Source organism: Sus scrofa, chromosome 6 (assembly GCF_054392235.1).
Source record: "Sus scrofa isolate SSC_HxYL_T2T_F1_AM1 chromosome 6, Sscrofa_HxYL_maternal_Yorkshire_Landrace_v2.0, whole genome shotgun sequence".
Classification (NCBI taxonomy): Eukaryota; Metazoa; Chordata; class Mammalia; order Artiodactyla; family Suidae; genus Sus; species Sus scrofa.
Window position 1 is genome coordinate 34233047 of NC_139388.1, and position 23162 is coordinate 34256208.

The window sequence follows — 23162 nt, forward strand, 5'->3', positions numbered from 1 at the left end:
AGAGATGCCAAAGACGTTGGCAGAGCCGAAGACTTTAGGTACAAGGTGAGAGGATCCGAGGTGACGTTGGGGATGGTTACTTGAGGGAAACACGTCTGATGTTGATGAAGATTAGTTCTGCCCTTGATGAGCCGAGTTGGCGCTGTTGGTAAGACATCCGTGACGATATCCAGCAGGAGTGGGACAATTGCAACTCAGTAGAATGACAGATATTTAGCCTGGAGAGTGTTGGTGGTGGCTGATGCTCTGGACATGATGAATTATCAGAACAGGTGTTAAGAAGACACTGAGAAATCTTCAGGGGGATAAGAAAATGGGCAGAGATCAACTGTTTCCAAATGCAAATACTTTTTCAAAAAGGGAAGAGCGGAAGGTGTCAGAGAGGGAGAGTGATCGTTTGAGACCGAGCTGCTACAGGGAAGTGTCCGTGCGGTTGGGTCATTGGGAGTCCACTGTAGGCTTAACAGCAGTGACCCGTTGAGCAGAGGAAGACAGTTTGCAGCTTTAGGAGTGAGTGAAAGATCAGGTTCTAGAGGTGGGATCTGGGATGGTGGGGATGGGGGCAGGGAGATTAGTTTGAGAGGGGTTCAGTGGTCTCAGTAGTCTTTGGTCTCCTCCCCTCAAGGATTGGAATATTTTTATAAGTCTAGGGCAAAAGCAGTGAAATGGGATAAGCTGAAGAATCAAGTGAGAGGTACACAGATAGAGCCAAGTCTAGATGGGAATGGGGTTTAGAGGAAAAGTGGAAGAACACGTTTTCCTTGGCAGAGGAAGCGAAAGGATGGTTTAAGAGCTGATGTGGGGGTCATGGTTGAGGAATTCAATTGATGACCTCTGCTTTTTTTTTTGGTAAGGAACAAAACTCTCTAGTGGAAGAGTGGGTGAGGATTGGCAGAAAGCCAGAGGAGAGAGACGTTCAGCAGAACTACTCTGGGGAGTAGACTGGGAGAGTTACAAGGGACTGCTGACTGGAGGGGACCTGTTGAACTCAGAAACCTAATAATACAGAGATCATGCCTATCAGGAGATGCATATTTTTGGTGCTCATATTTCTGCAGTCCACCCATTGTGTGTCTGCGTGTATGTTCTATATTGAAGGCTCTGTACACATTTGTTGAATAAATGAGTCGGTGCTTGTAGACTTGCAGACAATTTGGGGGAGTCTGTTTCCTGGAACCCAAGTAATATGCCAAGATTTGAATCCCTTTTCCTTGTTATGCTTTACTTTTATGACCTTGGTTTTCTTTCTCTTCAGTTGGTATTTTCTCTTCCACTAAAAAAAGAAAAAGAAAAAGTTCATGCAAGAGTAGAAAATGAAATCCAAATACTTACTGTGTTTCTTCTATGGATAAAGGTGGCTAGTCTTGCAAAAGAGTCAAGGGGACAAGATGGTCCTTGCCTTTAAATACCTTCCGATACGGTGGGAGAGGTGAGCGGTGGGATCAAGCATAGGAAGAATTCATCGTTATCAGCGCGGGCTGAGCATCATAAAAGAGATGGGAAGGAAGGACTTTGAAGTGTCCAAAGAGGGAGAGGCAGCTCTGGTGGCCTGAGCTGTGAAGGAACCTGCAGGAGGGGAGGTGTTTGCACTGCATCTTGATGAATGCATGGAATTTCCACAGGAGGCCACGAACTGGGGGCAGGGGTGAATGGGGATGGGGGCGGAGAGAGGCAGCAGTTCAGAGGGAGGAGATGGCCTGAAGCTGGAAAAGGGTGGGATGTGTTCAAGAAAGAAAACCTATATACACCAAGGCTCCTTATGGAAAAAGTACAGGCAGTTACTCATTTTCAAGTTCGGAGACCTGGAAGTTTATCTTTTTTACTTAAGAGCTCTGACGGGACCTCAGATGAAAGAGGAAAGATTCAAGGTGGATGAATTGCAGGCTTTTTAAAAAATTGAAGTATAGTCGATTTACAACATTGTGTTATTTGCAGGTGCACAGCTAAGTGGTACACACACACACATATACATTCTTTTTTTCAAATTCTTTTCCATTAGAGTTTGTTTCAAGATATTGAATGTAGTTCCCTGTGCTATACGGTCAGTCCTTGTCTGTTTAATACAGAGTGGTGTGTATCTGTTAATCCCATTACTCCCAATTTATCCTTCTCACCGCCTGTTCTCTTTGGTAACCATAGTTTGTTTAGTATGTATGTGAGTAGTTTCTCTTTTGTACATAAGTGCATTTGTGCTGTTTTTCAGATTTCACATGTAGGTGATATCATACTATTTATCTTTCTCTGACTGACTTAGTTTGATAAAGTCTAGGTCAGTCCATATTGCTACAAATAGCATTATTTCTGAATTTCATTCTTTATACATAGCGAAATCAGGGGGAAATGGTTATTTTTCTCTATTAGTCACTAAATTTTTGATCAAAAATGACAAATGTGTAGGAATAGCTCCAGAGACAAACTGTCACCTTAAAAGTGCCCCAACATCAACATTTATCACAACCAAATTGCTTTGTGAGAAATGGTTTCAAGTTTATTAGAAGTTTCCAGTTAATATGTCACGCATTAACTTTATAAAATCAAATCCGATTCTCTTGTTTTTAAGACAATATTGGGACGATAATGTGACAATGGCAGTTCCAGGCTTACGAATTTGTTGTCCTCGAGACAGAAACATCCTTTTCACCTTATTTCTCTAGAAGCCATTTTCTTCTGAACACATCTGGATAATTCCTCCTATTTAAAGGAGGTGGGTGATTAAAATTGGAGATGGGAGGTATTTCTTGTTCCATGGACATGCATGTTAAATTTTGAACTCTCTGTATTTTCGAATGAAGTATTGAGGTGAAATCAAACGCCAGTACCTTTTTTTAAAAAATTGAAGTATAGTTCATTTACAGTGTTGTGTTAGTTTCAGGAGTGCAGCAGAGTGATTCAGATAGACATACACCTGCATCTATTTTCTTCAGATTCTTTTCCCGTTTAGGTTATTGCAAAATATCGAGTACAGTTCCCTGTGGTCTTGCAGTTGAATGTATGACAGTTCCTAGCCACGAAAGGGTATTGGGAAAACTCATTTTTCTCCCTTTTGGCACCACTTATAACGAAGCGGATGCCTTCCATTTTTCCTTTTCTATCCTCTGTGACTCTGCTGCTCCACCCGGGAGGGCTGGGAGGTAGAGGAGAAGGCATGAAACTCCCTCTCACCACCCGAAACCAACAGTTCCTGGGCCAGTGGCAAACAAGGCCTTTTCACTAATCCCAGAAGCTGCATCTTCTGCTTTATTATAGGAAAAGTCTTTTTTGCTCATTTGTTCTGAGATGTTTCCTTTACAGATTTTTTTTTTTTTTGGATTCTGTTTATCTCTGTGGAATAATGTATATACTAAGAGCATGATCTAATTATTTTTTTCTCCCATAGTAAATCAGGGCATTCATTATGACATTTATTTATTTATTTATGATCTTTTTGCTTTTTTTTAGGGCCGCACCCGAGACACATGGAGATTCCCAGGCTACGGGTCTATTTGGAGCTGTAGCTGCTGGCCTACACCAGAGCCACAGCAGTGTCAGATCCGAGCCGTGCCTGCGACCTATACCACAGCTCACGGCCACGCCGGATCCTTAACCCACAGAGCGGGGCCAGGGATCGAACCTGTATCCTCACGGTTCCTAGTCAGATTCATTTCCGCTGCGCCATGATGGGAACTCCTATTTATTTATTTATTATCCATCTATCTACCTATCTGTCATCTATCTACCTATTTATTTATTTACTTTAGCATTGATTTATAACATTAGTTTCATCATATTTTCTTTATATAAGTAAAATCTCCCTTAGCCACAGCATCTTGCTTCTCCACTTTTCCCTTCTCCCACCAAAACTGGAGTGGAGTATTTGAGTCTTTTCTGGATGTGGTCCTGTATCATAACTTGTGTGCCTGTATTGTCCTCACCACTCCTTGAGGGCAACTGGTACTACCCCCTCCCTCATATTTCTGCTCGGCACCTTTGGTGAAGAGCAAAGTATCTTAAGGTCACTAAATCCAGCAGATGTATTTCAGCTTCATTGGTACTTTGAGTTTTTGCAGTATTTAACCAGACCCATTTCTCTCTTCTTAACAAAGTTTCTCTTGATGTCAGGAATGCCACTCTCTCTGGGCTGCCCTTCTGCAACCCTCACCACGCTTGCACAGGCTCCTTTGTTAAGTCAGTGTCCTCGCTCTTAAATATTGGAGTTGCTGAAGGTTCTGTTCTAAGCCTCATCTCTTCGCAGTCTCATTCACCTTCATGGCTTCACTGAATATCCGCACCCATGCGTCTTACAAAGATTCTCCCCTAAAAAGTCTATTCCAAACCTTTCCCATAAACTACAGACGTTTCTTGATCCCTCAATGCCAGCATATTTAAAATGCACCCATGCTTCATCTCAGCCTCCAAGTCCAAGACTGATTCTGTTCTGCTTCCCTTGTTTGATTGAATGACATTACCACCCATCCAGTTACGTGAGCCCCAAACCCAGCCATCTTCCTTGACAGGAGCCCCTTCTTGCTCACCCCTGTCAACTCATCCTGGCGTCCAGGGGGCAAACCCTGGGTTCCATCCTCTCCTCAGCTTTCCCCGTCTTCACTCTATTCCCACTGAGTTCATGCTGTTAGCACCTCTTAACTGGTCGGGTGCAGTATTTCCCGTCTGGTCCACCAGTATCAGTTCTAACCCATTCTGCACTCTGTGTCCTCCTTCATGGCATCCTTCACAGGTTCGGTCTCACCAGATACTTCTCTAATCATTTAATTGCTGTCTTTTCTCCAGTCTCCATGCGGTCAGAGACCATTTCTTTGTGTTCATAAGTATTTATGCAAGTATTTAAGCAAACTCCCTGCTACATAGATGTTATCAGAATATATTTGTTGTAAGAATGAGTAAATGACTAAACAGTAAAAATTGATTATTGCTGCTTATTTTCAATACTTTTATTTATTATGGGCTTTGGGCTGATAGAGGTGATTAAGGAAATCCTTCTTGAGCAGTCCCATTGTAAATTGTGCGTGTGTGTGTGTGTGTGTGTGTGTGTGTGTATTTCTGATTACAAAACTAGTAGATGCTAATTTTAGAAAGCATGAAAAGCTAAAAGAAGGAAATACTATTTGACACTACTTATGATTATGAATCATTGTTTTCTATATAACCATGACCATTTTCCTATGCCATTAAAACCTCTTTAGAACTCTTTAAAATAAAATCCACAATTTTGAGACATGATTTTTCTAGAATATTTGTATTTGTTGCATTATCATTCTTGGAAAGACCTTGTTTGGTTAATGAAGTTTCTCTACACTCCTGTTAGAGTCATTAAGGTTTGGTGAACATTAGGCTCCATTTAAAAGATACTACATTGTATTGATAGCCAAAGATACCTCTTCTCCTCCAGTAGGAAGGCTACTTTGTAAAAGTCCATGTTGTTAGCTGGACCTTCCATCATTCAGATTTCTCAAGACCAGGGTGAGGCTTTCTTGGTCAAGATCACTTTATATGGGTCCATATAATCACCTGCAGCATCCACTTCAGGACCTGCCGTTAGAAAATAAATCTCTCTCTTTGGTAGAGTTCCTTTCCTTGTGTTAAAAACTGCCTGGACTACTAGAGGAAGCAACTTTCAAAACTTCTGCCCAACAGTGGCAGAGAGCAGGTGAGGGTTTCCTTGTAGCTCTTGTTTTCAGAAGGCACGTGCAGGGAGTTGATAGTTTAGTGCTGGAATGAGAGGAGCACTTGGTGTTTTCTCAGCCCTTCTTTTCTGGTCAATGCAAGGGTCAAGAATTTGACTTAATAGAACACATTTCTTGTTATTTCTGGAAGGTTTTTTTCCCATGGAGAAGTCTTATCTTTTATGTTGAGAGTTTCCTTTCTCTATATACCTTTCCCCTTCCCACCACCCAGTTGTGCACCCCCCTTTTTTTGTGTGTGTGTGTGTTTTATTTTTTTTTTTAAGGGCTGCACCTGCAGCATATGGAGGTTCCCAGGCTAGGGATCAAATTGGAGCTGTAGCCGCCGGCCTATGCCAGAGACACAGCACACAGCAACGCGGGATCCGAGCTGCATCTGCGACCTACACCACAGCTCACGGCAAAGACAGATCCTTAACCCACTGAGCGAGGCCAAGGATCGAACCCGCAACCTCATGGATACTGGATTCATTTCCGCTGAGCTGTGTGGGGAACTCTCTGCCCCTTTTTATAATCTGATGAAAGTCATTAAAACATGATGAAAGTGAAACAGCTGGACAATAGGCATAGTTTTTGAGGGCATGGTCTATCTGTGAACATGATATGGGTATGGAGTTTAGATAGCCCAGTGAAGGGAGCAGCTCATGGCCAGTGCCCAGTGGACATCCTTCATGTAACCTGTTACCCATCCCAGGGGCCCTATTATGCAGGGGCTATTTTCAATATTAATTGTGGTATGAAGGCAGCTGCAGTCCTTAAAAAAAAAATCATACCCTAAATTATTTTTATCATGGCCAAAGAAAAATTTATAGCTAGGTTTTATAGATGGAGCTTACTTTTCCTCTCCATTATTAAGCACCACGGTAGAATGTATAATAATTTTTTCTTTGTACCATATATACTTACACTAATAGCAATGAGAAAAAATTTTCTTTCTAGGAATAAATGGAGCCAGTATAGGTTGAGAAATATGTACATTCTGTAGAAGAGTCACTGTAAGTAAGGTGCTGATATTTTACTTTAAAGCCAAGTAATCTGCCTTTTTAAAAAAGTTTCTAACCAAAAATTTCCTCCCCAATAGGTTGCCTTTTAACTGTGCCTAGGAGTTTCTGTTGTGGCTCAGTATTAACAAACCCAGCTAGTATCCATGAAGATATTGGTTTGATCCCTGGCCTCACTCAGTGGCTAAAGGATCTGGTGTTGCCTTGAGCTGTGGTGTAGGTTGCAGATGAGACTCTGATCTGGCGTTGCTGTGACTATGGCATACGCCAGCAACTGCAGCTCCAATTTGACCCCTAGCCTGGGAACCTCCATATGCTGCAGCTGCGGCCCTAAAAAGGCAAAAAAATAAGTGAAATAAAATAACATAAAATAAAATAAAATAAAATAAAACTGTGTATATCAAGAGGATTAGTAGATTTTTAGATAGGATGCATATACAGTTTTTAGTTTAACATGCAGCCTAGCTAAGATCCCTTTGGGATTGTTTTAAGATTTTTACATGTTTTTACCTCCTTTTGGGTCACTTTTTGCATTTACAAACTTGATATAATTTGCCTTCATATAGTTGAGTCACTCTTCTGGAATAGAATTTGAATTTTGCTGAAGTGAGTAAAATTTGATATATGATTTAAGAAGAGCTGCTTACAAATTGCTGTATAATCACATCTCTTTAAATTCATGCAAGAAAATTTTAAGGTAATCTGGAATGTGCTGGTTACAGCAACTGTTTGGGATTCCAAGAATAAACACCTCCCTTATTTAGGAATACTTAAACTCATGGTTATTTTATGTAAAATGCTAAAATAAGTTTGAGCTACACACCAGGTTAACACTGACATCTTGACTGAATGCCTTCATTTGCCTTCAAGAGGAAAGAAAGCCCCTACTTCGAAGAGATGTTATTTTATGGTTCTGTTGAAGGAACCCTTAGCCTACTATTCAAATGAATTAAAATGTATATCTCAAAGGGGGAGGGGAACCGCCTTTAAAAATAAATATGAGATATAAAATCTTACGTGGCAGGTTTTGGAATAGCTGTTGGGAAGGAATGTAATTGCCCTCCCTCTAGTCCCGAGACCTTATCAGAAGTGGGATTTAGAGTCTCACGTGAGCCCTTTCCTAGTAAAAGATTTTGGATAAATAAGCAAACACAACTGGTAAGATACAGAGAACTAATGAAAGCTATACGATCACCCATCTGGTAAAAAGTTGTCCCTGCAGAATTCAAGCAATCATAAAATCACAGAAAAAAAAATGTATCTAATCAAGATACGCTTGCAGTGTGGGCAAAAAATCCCTGCCCTGTGCTATAAAACACTAGCCCCGACATGTCTTAGTAGCCAGAATAGAACCAGGGGTTTCGTACACACTTACGATTTCTTATCAAGAATCTGAGACTTGTTTTTAAGCTTTTGGAAATGATAGGTGTGAATGAACAGACATTTAGAGATAGGGTATGTCATCTTGTTTGATTTAAATGATAAAGTAATATATATGCTGTTGAACTCTTATCGCTGATGATTTTTGGTTAAGTAAGCTTCCAGCATTTGGTTTATCAAATATGATAGAGACTGGAAAATAAACACATCAAGTCACTTACTCTTTGGGAAGAATTTGTGGGTTTGTTGCTCTTTTTAAAACAGGAACCTTAGAATAATCTGCCAAACTATTTCTATTTCTTGGCTTATTCCCAACAGGGAAACAAAAAAGATGCCACTGAGGATTTATATACATGGAAAGCTTCAAAGCTGACAACCAACTAGTTGATACACATTTGAAATGCATTTAAGATAAGCCTTAATTGCAGTCAATAATCTTATAAGTAGATATATCCAAAGTAAGCATAATGCCCACTTGAAGAAAGAACACTGCTTGTGTTTGGATAGTGTAGAAGCAGTAATCCTGTAATATTTATTTTAGAGTACTTTAGATAGCTTTTGTTTATGCTTAATATATGGGTTGTTCTGTATCAAGATTTCTTGGCATTATTGGCATTTTGGATGATTTTTTGATGTGGGAGCCGCTCTGTCCATTGTCGGATGTTTAGCAACATCCCTGGCTTTTACCCACTAGGTGCCAGAAGCACTCCCTAGTTATGACAATAAAGACTCTCTCTAGACATGACCAAATATCCCCTGGGATGAGGTGCAAAATTGCTCCTGGTTGGGAACCACTGATTTGTACACCGGTAGATTTATTTGTGTCTGTGTATCTACAGCTTTATCTGCATCCCTATGTGAGCATATTTAAGTACCCAAACATATGGTTGAAGAGCATTCAGTTTTATTCTTTAGAGATCAAAGAATAGAAGACAATATAGAAAGTCACTGATGTTTTGATGAACTTCATACGAAAGCGTAATTAGAGGGATTGAAATTAGAGAACGTGTGTTTTACCTTTGGTAGGCAGAGTTTGGTCACTGAACTAAAGAAATGCTGTAATTAGTTAAAATGTTTTCATTTCAGAATACCAAGGAGCATTTTACTTAATGTGTTGTTCCTTTTTTACATTTGAAATTGCATAGGGTTGTGCAAGAAGTAAGGCCCAGGAGACCCGCTGAGGGTATTCAGTATAAATATGTCATGTCATTAGAGACCTTAAACTTTGTTTTCAGTGGAAAGTCTCTGAGGTCCTTAGTCATTTGATTGCAGCATGAACTACAAAGTCTGGCAGTCCAAGGAAAATAACTCAGATTTTATCTTATATGACTTTCCATTTCTATTTTGCTTTAAGGCTTGGCAATGCTTTGGCAAACCCGAACCATGGTTCACCTGAATTTGAAGTGGACTGAGTCATATGCACTGAAAAATAAATGGCTTAGCTCCACACCAAAGCTGCCAATTGCAGGTACTCCTGAGGCTGATCCGGAGGCGGTTGCCTTATCCGTTGAGTACCTACTATGTGCCCGGCCATGGTGCTACCGTGGCCAAGGGGCCACATAGAGCCTCTACCCTAGAGGGAGACGGACACGGAAATAGATCATTTCAGCACACAGTGTGGAGTGGTGCATGGGTTGCCTTGGAGCTTGGATTTGGAACTTGGCAAAGGAGAATCCGGTGCAGCCAGGGGTGGGCAAAGTGGTGCCGAGAAAAGCTTTTCCAAGGTGTTTTTTTTTTTTTTTTCCTTTCAGTTGTTTAAAATATAATTGACATATAGCATAGTATAAGTTTAAGGTGTATTACATAGTGATTTGATGTGCATACGTCATGAAATGAGTATCCCAGTAAATTTCATGATCATCTCCATACTGTTTTTTCTTTCTTTCTTTCTTTCTTTCTTTCTTTCTTTCTTTCTTTCTTTCTTTCTTTCTTTCTTTCTTTCTTTCTTTCTTTCTTTCTTTCTTTTCTTTCTTTCTTTCTTTCTTTCTTTCTTTCTTTCTTTCTTTCTTTCTTTCTTTCTTTCTTTCTCTTTCTCTCTCTCTCTCTCTCTCTCTCCCCCTTCCTTCCTTCCTTCCTTCCTTCCTTCCTTCCTTCCTTCCTTTCTTTTCTTTCTTTTTTTTGGCTAAATTCCATAGGCACCTGCAGCCTATGGAAGTCCCCAGGCTAGGGGTTGCATTGGAGCTACAGCTGCCGGCCTACACCACAGCCACAGCAACACAGGAGCTGAGCCGCGTCTGTGACCGACACCACAGCTCAGGGCAACACTGGATCCTCGACCCACTGAGTGAGGCCAGGGATCGAACCTGCATCCTCATGGATACTAGTCAGATTCGTTTCCATTGAGCCATGACGGGAACTCCTCCATACTGTTTTCCATAGAGGCTGCACCATCATCTCAGAAAGACAATTAAAGAAACAGAAGAAATTTTTTTCCTAGTGATGAGAACTCTTAGGATTTATTCTCTTAACAACTTCCATGTATAACATGCAGCAGTGCTCGTTATTTTTACCGTGCTGTTCATCATATCCCTCGCAGGTGTTTATCTGGGAAGCGTGTACCTTTGACCACCTTTATTTAGCTCCCCCTCCCCTGACCAGCACCCCCCCCCCGGAAGCCACAAATCTGGTCTATTTTTCTTTGAATGTGTTTGTTTTTGAAATATAATTAACCTACCACACTACGTTAGTTCCTGTTACACAACATGGTCTTTCAGTCTTTCTGTACGTTTCAAAATGATCACGATGATATGTCACCATACAGAGATACTCTAGTTACGGACTCTGTTCCCCACACTGTACTTTTCATACCTGAGCCTCCTTTACTTTGCACCTGAAGTTTGTGCCTTTGACTCTCTCTCATCTATTTCTTCCTCCCTCCCTCTCTTCCTTCCTTCCTTCCTTCCTTCCTTTCTTTCTTTCTTTAAAATTTTCAGGGCTGCACCCATGGCAATAAGAGGTTTCCGGGCTGGGGTCGAATCAGAGCTGTAGCCACCAGCCTACACCACAACCACAGCAACGCCAGATCCAAGCCATGTCTGCAACCTACACCACAGCTCATGGCAATGCCGCTGGATCCTTAACCCACTGAGCGAGGCCAGGGATCGAACCTGCATCCTCATGGATACTAGTCGGGTTCGTTAACCACTGAGCCAAGATGGGAACTCTGGATCTTACTCTAAACATTACTGGAAAGCCATCGGAGTTCTTTAGACAGTAAAACTCTCCTGTGCTGTTCTATAAGCCACTGCAGCTTGTAAAACAGCTACACTTGGTCTGTTTTGGTTTCTGCAAGACTCTGAAATGTCATGTTAGCTGTTAGTACAGATAGAAAAGGTGGCTTTTTGTGCACTAACCCATTTGGTTCCCCAAAACCCCAGGATGAAGCAAATGCTGTTCTTATCCCCACATTAGAGATGGAGAAATTGAAGGCCACAGAAGCTAAATAGTTTGTGCACAATTAACCCAGCTGGGGCTTGAACTTGTTCTGAAGGTGAGTTAGGGGAGTCCCCTGGTAGCCTAGCAGTTAAGGATCCAGTGTCATGGAGTTCCCATCATGCCTCAGCAAAATGAATCTAACTAGATGCATGAGGACCCAGGTTTGATCCCTGGCTCATTCAGTGGGTTAAGGATCTGGCGCTGCCCTGAGCTGTGGGGTACGTCGCAGATGCAGCTCAGATCTGGTGTTGCTGTGGCTGTGGCTGTGGCCAGCAGCTACAGCTCCAATTTGACCCCTAGCCTGGCCACCTCCATATGCTGTGGGTGTGGTCCTAAAAAGCCCCCCCCCAAAAAAAAGGATCCGATGTTGACACTGCTGTGGCTCTGGTCATGGCTGTGGCACAGGTTCAATCCCTGGCCTGGGAACTTCCGAATGCCGTGGACATGGCCAAAAAAAAAAAAAAAAGATGAGTTTATGAGTTAGGTAACCTGTCTACCATCTCACAGCTAGCTTGGTGGGATTGGAGTTCAAAGCCAGTTAGTCTGACTTGTGATGAGTGCTGTCTGTACTTCACTCTTCATGTCGTCACCTCTGCCCAGACCTGTAGCTTCATGCCAGCCTGGCCCTGTTAGCTGGCCTCCCGGCTTGCATCTTGCCTGATACCAAGATACCAGCCTTGTACATCTTCCACTGTTGATGTCCTCAGGACAGGCCTTACGGCTCCCTCACTGCCTCTTCCCTCCAACAAAAGCCTTCAAGGACCTTCTGATTTAGTGCATTTCAAAACATTCAGACTGGCCGTCAGGGCCCTCCAGACAGAATCTGGGTGCTGACCGTTTGTCTCCCCAGCCAACCTTGCCTTCCATCATCACCTCCCTCTCCTCTGCCGCCAGATGGGTCTCTGTTTGACTTCTGAAGGAAGCCTGTGCACATTGGGGGCTGCAGCCTCCCTCACCCCCTTCTCTCTGCCCAGGACGCCCCTTCCTCCTGCCTTCTTCCTTCCAAGGTTCAAGCATTGTTCCTCAGAATGGCCATGCCCTTTTGATTCCATCTCTTAAACATGCAGACCATTTGTCAGTGTCACTCCACAGCCCTTAGGTTGATACATGGTTTTGTCCTGTCACCCTGAGCTGTCATCCCTTAAAAACCAACAAATCGTATCTTTTGGGATTTTACCTTCTCAATATCTTCAGCAAGGGCGTGACAGTCCCCCACTCTAGCTTTTTAATGAGCATCTACTAGGTACTCAGTGAACTATTGGTAAGGCTTTGGGGAGGAAGAAGTGAGAGAAACTATAATTACACAGAAGGTGTGGTCACTCCACAGCATATGACTTACCAGTGGCCCCTTTGGGAATGTATTTCAGGAAAATCAGGCTTTTTCCCATTCCCCAAATATTGGTGATGCTTGGGTTGCTGGGCCAGTTCCCCAAACGGCTCCATTTCTGCTAAAAAGAAAACTTAATCTGTGAGGCTTCATATCCTCTCTGCTACTTACATTTGTTTTTCTGATATTAAAACAAGTGCTGCTGGGTTTGAGAGGGTGTCGAGGGTTTTTTTTTTTTTCCTCCTTTGCTACTTCTAACTAGTCCAGATGGCTATGCAATTCACAGACTCAAATATGTCCAGATCATGAAAATCCAAAGGCCTCCTTGTTTGGGTAGAGGCCATATGTTTAAGCATTGTTGTTGCCTGTGTGGGTCCACAGAACGTGCTGAAAAATCTAACAGTGGAACTTGCATTTCCTACGAGGTCCAACTGAATACGTTTCTGTCTTTTCCTCCTGGTCGGGAGGGGAGGAGAGGGGAGGGGAGGAGGGCTAGGGTCACCTCACAAGTGATTACCTTTTCTCTAAGCAAGGAAGGTAGGGAGAGATTATAAAGAATGGAACCAAGTCTGTGTGACTAAACAATAGAGCCTGCTCTCTATCAGCATTTCGGTAAGATCAGAACTACATGAATGGAAAGATTTGTTTTTTTGTTTTTTTTTTAAAGAAATTTCCAGCCATTAGCCTAAAATTAACTGAGTTTATAGTTTTCAAATATGAGTGTGTTTCCGAGTTCCTGAGAAGCCTAAAAAAATACAAATTTTTGGAGTTCCCATCATGGCGCAGTGGTTTACAAATCTGACTAGGAACCATGAGGTTGAGGGTTCGATCCCTGGCCTTGCTCAGTGGGTTAAGGATCCAGCGTTGCCGTGAGCTGTGGTGTAGGTCACAGACATGGTTCGGATCCCGCGTTGCTGTGGCCCTGGTGTAGGCTGGCGGCTACAGCTCTGATTCAATCCCTAGCCTGGGAACCTCCATATGCCACGGGAGTGGCCCAAGAAATGGCAAAAAGACACACACACAAAAAAAATTTAGGGGGGCGGGATCACATCATCCGCATTAACCAGCATCTGATTAATCCGGGGTTCCCTAGCACCCCACTGCGAGAATCTGACCTAGATTATAAGGCAAACATTTCAAGAAACAGTATTTTCAATGAGAAAAGAAATCAACCATCAAATTTAATGCTCTGATTCTTGCCCCGTCGATGTTAGGCTGTTGGCTTTCTCTTCTGTGAGCTCTTTTGCCTGTGGGCTGGAATCTGTTGTTCATCCCGTCTTGTTGTCAAGCCACTGAAGGCAATCATTCTTACCACTCTAGTTCCTCCCACCCAGGCCTCTATATCTTTTCTAGAAAAGAGTTCATGCATTTCCTAAACTAAAGCATTCTTTTCAAGCTAAGCATTTCTAGTGTTTAAAATATTCGGGAGTTCCTGTCACGGCTCAGTGGGTAACAAATCCGACTAGGAATCATGAGGTTGTGGGTTTGATCCCTGGCCTCGCTCAGTGGGTTAGGGATCCGGTGTTGCCGTGATCCGTGGTGTAGGTTGTAGATGCAGCTTGGATCCCGCATGGCTGTGGCTGTGGTGTAGGCCAGCAGCTGTAGTTCCAATTCGACCCCTAGCCTGGGAACCTCCCTATGCCTCGGGTGTGGTCCTAGAAAAGACAAAAAAAATAAAATAAAATACTCATTTTATTAGAATATATAACTCTTCCTATTATGACTGTCTTCCCATAGGTATGGTTTGTAGAGAGACCTCTGGTGATGGATGCTTGGTTTGTCCTTTTCACTTGAACTGCTCTGTTTGGCTGGGAGGACTGTTCGACGCACCATCATTTCGCATCTAGAAATTAATTCTTCTGTTTGTTTAATTGGGATCTATTAGACACCTACTATGTATCAAACACTCTGGCACTGGGACGTCAGAGTAAACAGTAGTTAACGCACTCTTATTCTCATTAAATTTACAGTCTAGTGGGGGGAGAAAGATAATAAATATGTTGAAAAGGGTTATGGAAAAAAATCAATCCGGAAAGAAGGGTAGCCTGTTGGGTGTGGAGCCGGGGCTGCAAAGACGTCTTCTGTGATGGTTAGAGAGAAGGTGGCATTTGAGAAAAGACTCAACAGGAGGGGAGTGGGCAAGCCATGGGGACACTTGGAGCCACGGCAATCTGGCCAGAGGAAACAGCCAGTGCAAAGGGCCTGAGATGGGAATGTGTTGCAGGTCTTGAGGGACCAGCAAGGAGGCCAGCGGCAGGACGGGGGTAGGATAAGCCCGCAGGGAGAACACTGGTGAGACTCAGAGAAGAAATAGGCCATTGTAAGGACTTGGGCTTCTTCCCTGAATGAATGGGAAGCCATCGCAAAGTTTTGAGCAGAGTAGGGATGTGATCTGACTTGGATTTTCAAAGCATCCCTTTGGCTCTGGGCTGAGAATAGACTCTGGGGGGAGCACGGCAGTGCTGGCGGGACCTGCCAGGAGGCTACAGCAGAATCCAGGAGGAGACGGATGGCTTGGGCCTGTGTGAGTCCCGTGGAGGGGGTGGCAGGCGGTCAGCTTTGGATATAATTGGAAAGATGAGCCAACAGAATCTTTTGATGATGTGGTGGAGGAAGGGCGAGAGAAAGAGTGGATTCAAGGATGCTTTTTGGCCTGAGTCACCGGAACTGAGTCACTTCCCCATCAAAGGAGATGGGGAAGGCGGTGGGTGGGGGGAAATGAGGAATTCAGTTTTGCTCATATGATTGAGATGCCTGATGCCATCCAAGGGGAAGAGCTGTGGACAGTTGTATATATGAGTCTGGTGCTCGGGAGATAATTACAGACTTAGAGCATATGCGAAGGCAAATGATATTTTGGAAAGTTTACTTCCTCAAAAAAAAAAATCTTGCTTTGTATTTGAGCTGTTAATGCATGTGTGCGCATGTATGTATGTACATGTGTATATGTATGTACGTACATGTGTGTATGTACGTACATGTGTGTATGATATATGTGTGTGTGCATATCATTCTCTCTGTATATAATTGCATAATTAGCCGAATCGCAGGTATATATGTGTGTTCTGCTAATTATGCCTCCCGGCTTGCAGTTGCTTTGTTTCTAGGCTGTTGTGGACTTTCTGACCTTTGGCACAGACCGACTTTATTCACTAAGTCATTCTTTTGTTTCCTGAGGTGTCGCTCCAGATCCACCCCTCTGACCATCCATTTATCATTATCATTCGCCGTATTGGGCTTGTGTTCACTCTTTGGGGCTTTGTATCTTAGACCAGATTACCACTGCTGAACATGGTTAAAACCTGATTATCTCTGGGAAGTTCTTTTCCACGGGGTGGTTACCAGAGCCTTGGAGAGTGTGTGAACTTAGCACGGCAGCCTTCTCCGTCATGAGACCACGCGACCATGCTTGGTGCACTTGATCCACGGTGGCGCAGTTCATTTGTGTAAGCAACTTGACAGATGTCCTTACTGAGGCATCAAATTGGATGGTGTCTGCTAACAAATCTAATGGGAAAAAAGAAAGGAGAATTGGAAGGATTATCTTTTTTTTTTTTCAGGATTAAATTTGTGCTCTTCAGCCATTTGATACCCTGTAGTTAATGCTGCTTTATTAGAAGCCTATACAGTTCTTCACATGGGTGTCAAAATAATTTCAGTGAAAATGATGTTGTGTGGACTCATCAAGCTGAAGTATTCGTCTTGTGATTACAGATGGGTTATTGTCTGCTGTTCCACTGTCTTCCAAGCCTTGTGCTGGACGAGCTAGACTTAACACTCTCCATTAATTTCCTCTGGCACTTCACATGGTTAGCCGGGCCACGGACGCGACGGCCTTTAATAAATGTTTTTTCAATCCTGCAATGCTCCTTGTTAACGGATGTCCTTCATAAATTGTATTTGCCGAAGTGATAATTACTCATCAAGCAGCAAAACCAAATCTACCTCCAAGTACAATGAAGATGTTCTTTTGTGAAATCATTAAGATACAGAAGTTCAACACGCAGAGTAATTTAGTTCTGCTTTATAATGATATCTTTGGGGATTCTATCTTTGGGGAGCATGTCTATCAGAGCCAATCAAATTGGAAAGGACCCATCATCACCAGTGCACCTCATAAATGCCCCTGCTTCACAGTGACCGTCTCCCTACATAGATATGGTCCTTAAAACCATTAGAGGTGGCCTGTTTCTTTCATAATGTTTTAAAATGCTCTTTAGAGTAGTTAACTCTTTAACCTGCTAATTCTTTATGTGAAATATTTTTGTTTTGAGTCTTAAAATCACATGGAAGAATCTTATATCGTTGGGCAGGGGATCTTTGAAGGAACATCAGTGGAGAGTTACCAGCCAGAAAGTTGGGAAATAGGCCAAATTAAGGTGACTTAACATGCATAATTTAGAAATTTATGTTTAGCTGGTTTGTACAATGCATAAACTTTACCATGATGTGAAATTAAGATATCAGCTTTTTTAAGGAGGATTCAGGGAAAAGAAGATAGTATTGTCAATAAAGCATTTGGAATAGGTTTCCCAAAGGGTGTTCCCACAGGATGTTGTGGGGGACACAAAAAGGAAGTGTTCCACAGCAAATTTGGGGGTGAAGAGCTTATTGTCTCCCACTTATGGAGAAATGTCAGCTTCATCCAGGTAGGACCCTTACTATCTTTTTCGTCATTTTGTCTCCAGTGTCTTGCACATTGTAAGCACATAAATATTTACTGAAGAGTAAACTGCAGGACTTCTCAGAGCCTTTAACTTTATGGTGAGCATTGTGACTCATCTAAGCGAGAGGAGTGATCTGCAGCCTTTCCCAAACTTACTGGACTTTGGAACCCTTTTCTTGAGGAGCATTTTACCAGACTTAGATAATTTGAGGTCGCCTATGGAAAACTCCAGCTTTGGGTAAGATGATTAAAAATAAAGTTTTAAAATTGATCACTGAGTGAAATATTCAAGTTTTTGTGGCGCTTGGAAGTACATCATACAGATTGTGAGGGAGGAGTGATGTCAGATTTCCATGATTGAATCTGTGGTTTGGGGCAAGAAAGAATCATAGAAAGCTGCCATTTTCTGACCCCGAGAAGTCTCAGTGTGCTCATCTGTAAAACAGGGCCAGTAAGGACATTTCTCTAACTGGTTGTCGGGAGAATAAATTACATTTGGTCCCCCTCTGGAAAGTTAAATGAGATAATGCATGTGGAGGACTTTGCCAGTATTACCATTCTCATCATCATCATCAAAAGCTAAGTGATAAAACCGCTTCAGTTAGAATGGTGATTATGATACAGTCATCTTAACTTTATGAAGTTAAAATGTGATCGACCTTTCTCCCTCTTGTACTCCCTTCAACAAATATTGGGGGGGCTCACAATATGCCAGGCATTGTTGTTAGTTCTGGGGGAGATGGTGGTGAACACAGCTGAGGGCCCTTCCCTTGTGGACCTAGGGTTTTTGGGTAATTTAATGTGTTTACGATGGCATGGTCTCAGAACATCAAGTAAATTTGAGTGTACACAATTCAGTTAAAGTTAATTGTTCGGAGGTCATTATGTTAGAACTCTACCGCCAAAGGATCACTTTTTTCTCTCCGAATCGGATCTGTTCTTACACAAAACAAAACAAATAAGATTCAGAGATCATCATTTAAAACAAAATAAATAAAATTAAGCTAGCATTACCAGATGAGGTAAATACAAAGAAAAGCGGCATCCCTTTCTTCCTGCTCAGGTTCATCACTCCGTAGTAGGGTGACCGGATATAACAAATAAAAACACACAACACTTGGTTAAATTTGAATGCCCAATAAATTAAAAATATATATATATTAGTGTAAGTATATCCCAAACACTGCACGGGATATACTTCTGCTTTTTTTTTTTTTTTTTTTTTTTTTTGTCTTTTTTGCTATTTTCTTGGGTCACTTTCACGGCATATGGAGGTTCCCAGGCTAGGGGTCGAATCGGAGCTGTAGCCACCGGCCTACGCCAGAGCCACAGCAACGCGGGATCCGAGCCGCGTCTGCAACCCACACCACAGCTCACGGCAACGCCGGATCCTTAACCCACTGAGCAAGGGCAGGGACCGAACCCGCAACCTCATGGTTCCTAGTTGGATTCGTTAACCACTGCACCACGACGGGAACTCCAGAATATACTTATACTTTTTAAGAAGTGGGTTTTTTTGGTTGGTTTGTTTTTTGAAAGCCAGATTGAACTGGGCATTCTGTATTTCTCTGACTACTTTCCTGCTCTAAACCAGAAGCGCAGCCACCTGCACAGGAGATGATTGCCTGCAAGGTGTTTGACACCATCTTTGTAAAGGAGATATTTTCACCCAAGCAGAACAGAAATCTTTGCTTCTCTTTGAGATGATTTATAACTGTTCCCGCCTGATCGCCAAGTGTTTCCAAATTAAAAGCCATTAATTACGGCCTTATATAGATACAAAAGATATGCAAGGAGTGCTTTGTAATTCCAGCTCAGTACTTCAGGTGAGAGCTTTTCAAATTACGTGGACCACTGGAGCCACCTGCTTGAGTAACTGCGGCGCGGCCGTCGCGTGGCTCATCAGCACACGCCGTGCCAGCGTTGTTACTGATTTTTCTCATTTCTCCAGGGCAAATACTAATTAATGGATACAATTCACAGCTGATTAGCTGTAGTTTCTTCAGTAATTACATTCGCATACTAACTGTTCAGAAGAGGATTTCTAACCCAGTTCTTATTTCACTCTAAGCTTAATTTGTTTTTTGAATTGTTTAGGCCCTTAGTTTAATAGCCATTTTATTTTTCTTTGTTGTTTTAGGTGCTATTAGATAATAAGTGAGTTTAATCTTAAAAAATACTCTCTGATAATGAGCTGTTTGCCTTAAATGGATTTCTAATTCCCCTGCAAAAAAAAAAAACTACATTTAAATAACAGTAAAGTTGTGGTACAGGCTGTAGGGAGGTTTGGGGAAAAGGACTGGTACACAGAATACACATCGCGACCCAAGTTCTCACAGAACCCCCAAAGAACATTTGAAATGGAGGCCCGAGATCTTAATTTTAGGATCATTAATTCATCAAACCCTCCAAGACAAAAACCTATCCTTTCTCTTGTGTATATTTAACACTGTAGAAAAGTGGGAGAAAATATGTGTGCATGTGCACGTACTTTGCTCATGGGTTTTTTTTTTTTTTTTAATCTTTTTAAAAACATTTTGTGAAGATATGGTGGACATACCAAAAAATCCCTTCACATATTTAATGTACCCAACTCGATGAGTTTGGAGATCAGTATACATCTGTGAAGCCATCACCACGTGTTTCTGACATCACATGCCTGCAGAGAAACTAGATAAAGGTCTTTCTTAAGCGCAAACAAGTGCATCTTTCAGAAATTCTTATAAAGATACTTATCCAAATGAATCTGAGGGCTCATTGTGTGAGTATGTACTTAGATGTCGTTTTTCAGGGTGGGATTTTGCATCTGCGGACCATAGCAGCGTTCTGGAACCATTAGAGTCTTCGGTATAAATCCTGCTTCATTCTTGGATCCCTGACATGATAAAGTGTTGCATGTCAATCCCGCTTCTGTGCACGAATCCTACAGGTTCAGAGTCAGGGTCTGAGAGCCCCTCGGAAATAAGTGTTTGCAGGTTTATTGGAAGGAGGATTACTGGGTTTCTCATGTTTATGTGTCTGTATCTATATTTACTCTCTAGATTTATCTGTCTGTGAATCTCTGTCTCTCTAGCTAGCTATCTATCTCTTTGGGAAAATTGTGCCTATTACTTTAAATAATTACTACCTCTGTTTATAGTAGAGAATGGATACATACATTTCACCCTTTGGGGACCAAACCTATATGTTATTTGATGGATGAAAGGAAGGAAATAATACAGTTTATACAAAGAAGGGCATTCTTTTGCCATTTAAAAATCATGAAAATAATAGAGCTCCAGATAATTAAGCTCACAGAGCCTTTCCATATTGCCAGACTGATAACAGAATGTTTAAAGCAACAAAACGTGCCTGCTTAGACCATCTGAACCTGAAAATACATTTTTTGCCAAAATCCAAGTTTTACATTTTGATAACAGGTCTCTAGAAGTAAAGAGCTTATGTCTGAAATGCTGATACAGTCTTATTTGTGGTGGTATGAATGGGCTATTGTGTCAGGGAATTAAGTAAAAATTGCTGTGTTCATAGGATCCCGCTTACTTTTTAAACCTCTTTGCACTTAATGTTACATTGAGAGATTAAATACCACTGTTTTCAACAGCTCTGATGGGTAGAGATATGGTTTGAAACTCTGCTTGGAAATTTAAAAAATATTCTTTAGTCTTACTATTTATTTACATTCATGCCACACCCCATTCACGAGAAAAAAGAATTTGAGTCCCGGGAATTGGATTCTCTTCACTTTAATTCACATTTTAACCTACCCACACTTGTGACATCTGTTCTTGAAAAGTAAGCTATGAAATCCCAACATGCTTTAAAAAAATGTGTCAAGGTGATTTTCTTGGAAACTCTTTTCCTTCTACCCTCTGACAAATGCCAGTTCGATAAACACCACCCACTAGTGACCAGTTGGCCAAATGTTTGCAGTTCTCTCCCTTCGCTATTGGTCTTGATGAGAAACAACATCATTTTCTAGAATGATTGCGTTAGCTTAACTCTGTGCTTTATTTTTCAGAGGGCACCAAGCGACAGCATATATATAGCATGGTGCTCTGAAACCTGCCACAGTTCCCATTTGGTCCGAGTCAAACCACCCTTTTATCTCATAGCATCAGTATTCTTTCCAAATCCCATCTGAGCATTACGTAAACCCCCAGAATTCTTCTTTACGGTGCTGCATATTAACGTAAACCAATCTGTTTTCTTTCAGTTTGCAAATAACAATAACTACATGAATATGGCTGAGGCCAACAACGCTTTCTTTGCAGCCAGCGAGGTAGGTGTCTGCTTTAATGTGTTTGTTCATGTTTTGTACGGTATTTAGATCATTTAAAAGGCTGGAAGGGAAAAGCAAAGTATCGAATTTATCTTGCTCTTACGTGGCACAAGGTAATGACTTTGGAGGAGAAATGAGAAAAACCTATTGGAAGAGAAAATAACCTGACAGGCCTTGATCCCTTGTCCATCGGCTGTTACAGACAGTAATTCACACACATATCTCTTGATGAAAAGAATATAGATGCAAATAAAAGTAAATGTAGAAGAAAGGATAGAAAATCTGTCTGTCCAAACTATATTGGTGTCTATACAGATAAGAGGTTATTTTGGAAACTAGGATGGAAGGGACTTCAAATAGAAAATACTTAAACTTCACATAGCTCTGGGGATAACTTCATTAAGTTGCCATGGTTTGGGAATAGTGTGGCAGAATGGTATTATAGTTTCTTGGGTCTTCTGTGGGAGTGATGTAGAATGTGTTTTATTTTTTGTTAGATCCTCACAGCTGAGTACAGTGCCTGGCACGTAGTAGATGCTTAGTAAAAATGTAATGAATGAATGAATAAATGAATGAGTGGGCATGCTCTAAGACTTAGTGATAGCTGGGAAAACAGAGCAATGGAATCTAAAGGCAGCCCCATGATGGCTCTGGGTTTGTCTGAAGTTTACCAGCACACATGGACACGTCTCTTTGTTGCTGTTTTCACTGTATCCCCTCCTTAGACTTAGGGCTGCTGTCTAGTCACACTGACCTGCCCTCCAGGAAGAAACAAAACAAAAAACAAAAGCCTCAATCTTGATTAGATCAAGGACTGTTTTCCTAAAAATGGTGGACCGTGTGAGATTAAGATTTTAAACCAAGAGCAAGCAGAAATGCAATTGGTCCAAATGGAACATTTCCTCTTGTGGGTCCTATAATAAAGTCTTCATTTTCCAAATACATTCAGATATAGGATGCGGAACCAGCCTGACCCCAGAGAATGAAAATCATAATGGCTTTGTAAATGATCTTGGTACCGGGAAGCAAGTGATATGAAAGAAATTAACGTGGAGAAATTATCAGAAAAAGTGGGGAAGCAAGAACTAAGGATATTGGTAGATGAACCATTTTTGCAGTGACCATCATCTCTAACCAAGAAGACTGCCTAGATAAGGGAATATTGTTTGGCACTGGCTGCTGTGTTGTTTGTGATAATGAGCACAAACCCCATCTGTAAGGACAACATGATGTTTCATTCTGTAGGATTTTTTTTCCCTACATTTGAATCAAACATTGATGAAAGCTCTTCTGCCAGCAGCTGTTCAGAGACAATTTAATTCCAGCTGTGATAATTCACCGTGTCAGACATTGGCTGTTATATGTTGATACAACAGTTCTCCAGATTTGCATTTTT

The 23162-nt window shown here is 41.7% G+C and overlaps 1 protein-coding gene across 8 annotated transcripts in view; it reads left to right on the top strand.

The window, feature by feature from the left end:
- Nucleotides 1–23162, top strand: part of TOX3 (TOX high mobility group box family member 3) — a 117232-nt gene that overhangs the window by 63881 nt on the left and 30189 nt on the right. For 7 of the 8 annotated variants that reach the window (XM_084960295.1, XM_021094181.2, XM_021094180.2 and 4 more), the window contains one exon: nt 21701–21766. In XM_084960295.1, coding sequence (XP_084816421.1) covers nt 21722–21766 — 45 coding nt within the window. In that variant the 5' untranslated portion in view covers nt 21701–21721. Of the gene's footprint in view, nt 1–17509; nt 17726–21700; nt 21767–23162 lie in introns of all 8 variants that reach the window. The other variant, XM_084960294.1, reaches the window with a different exon arrangement.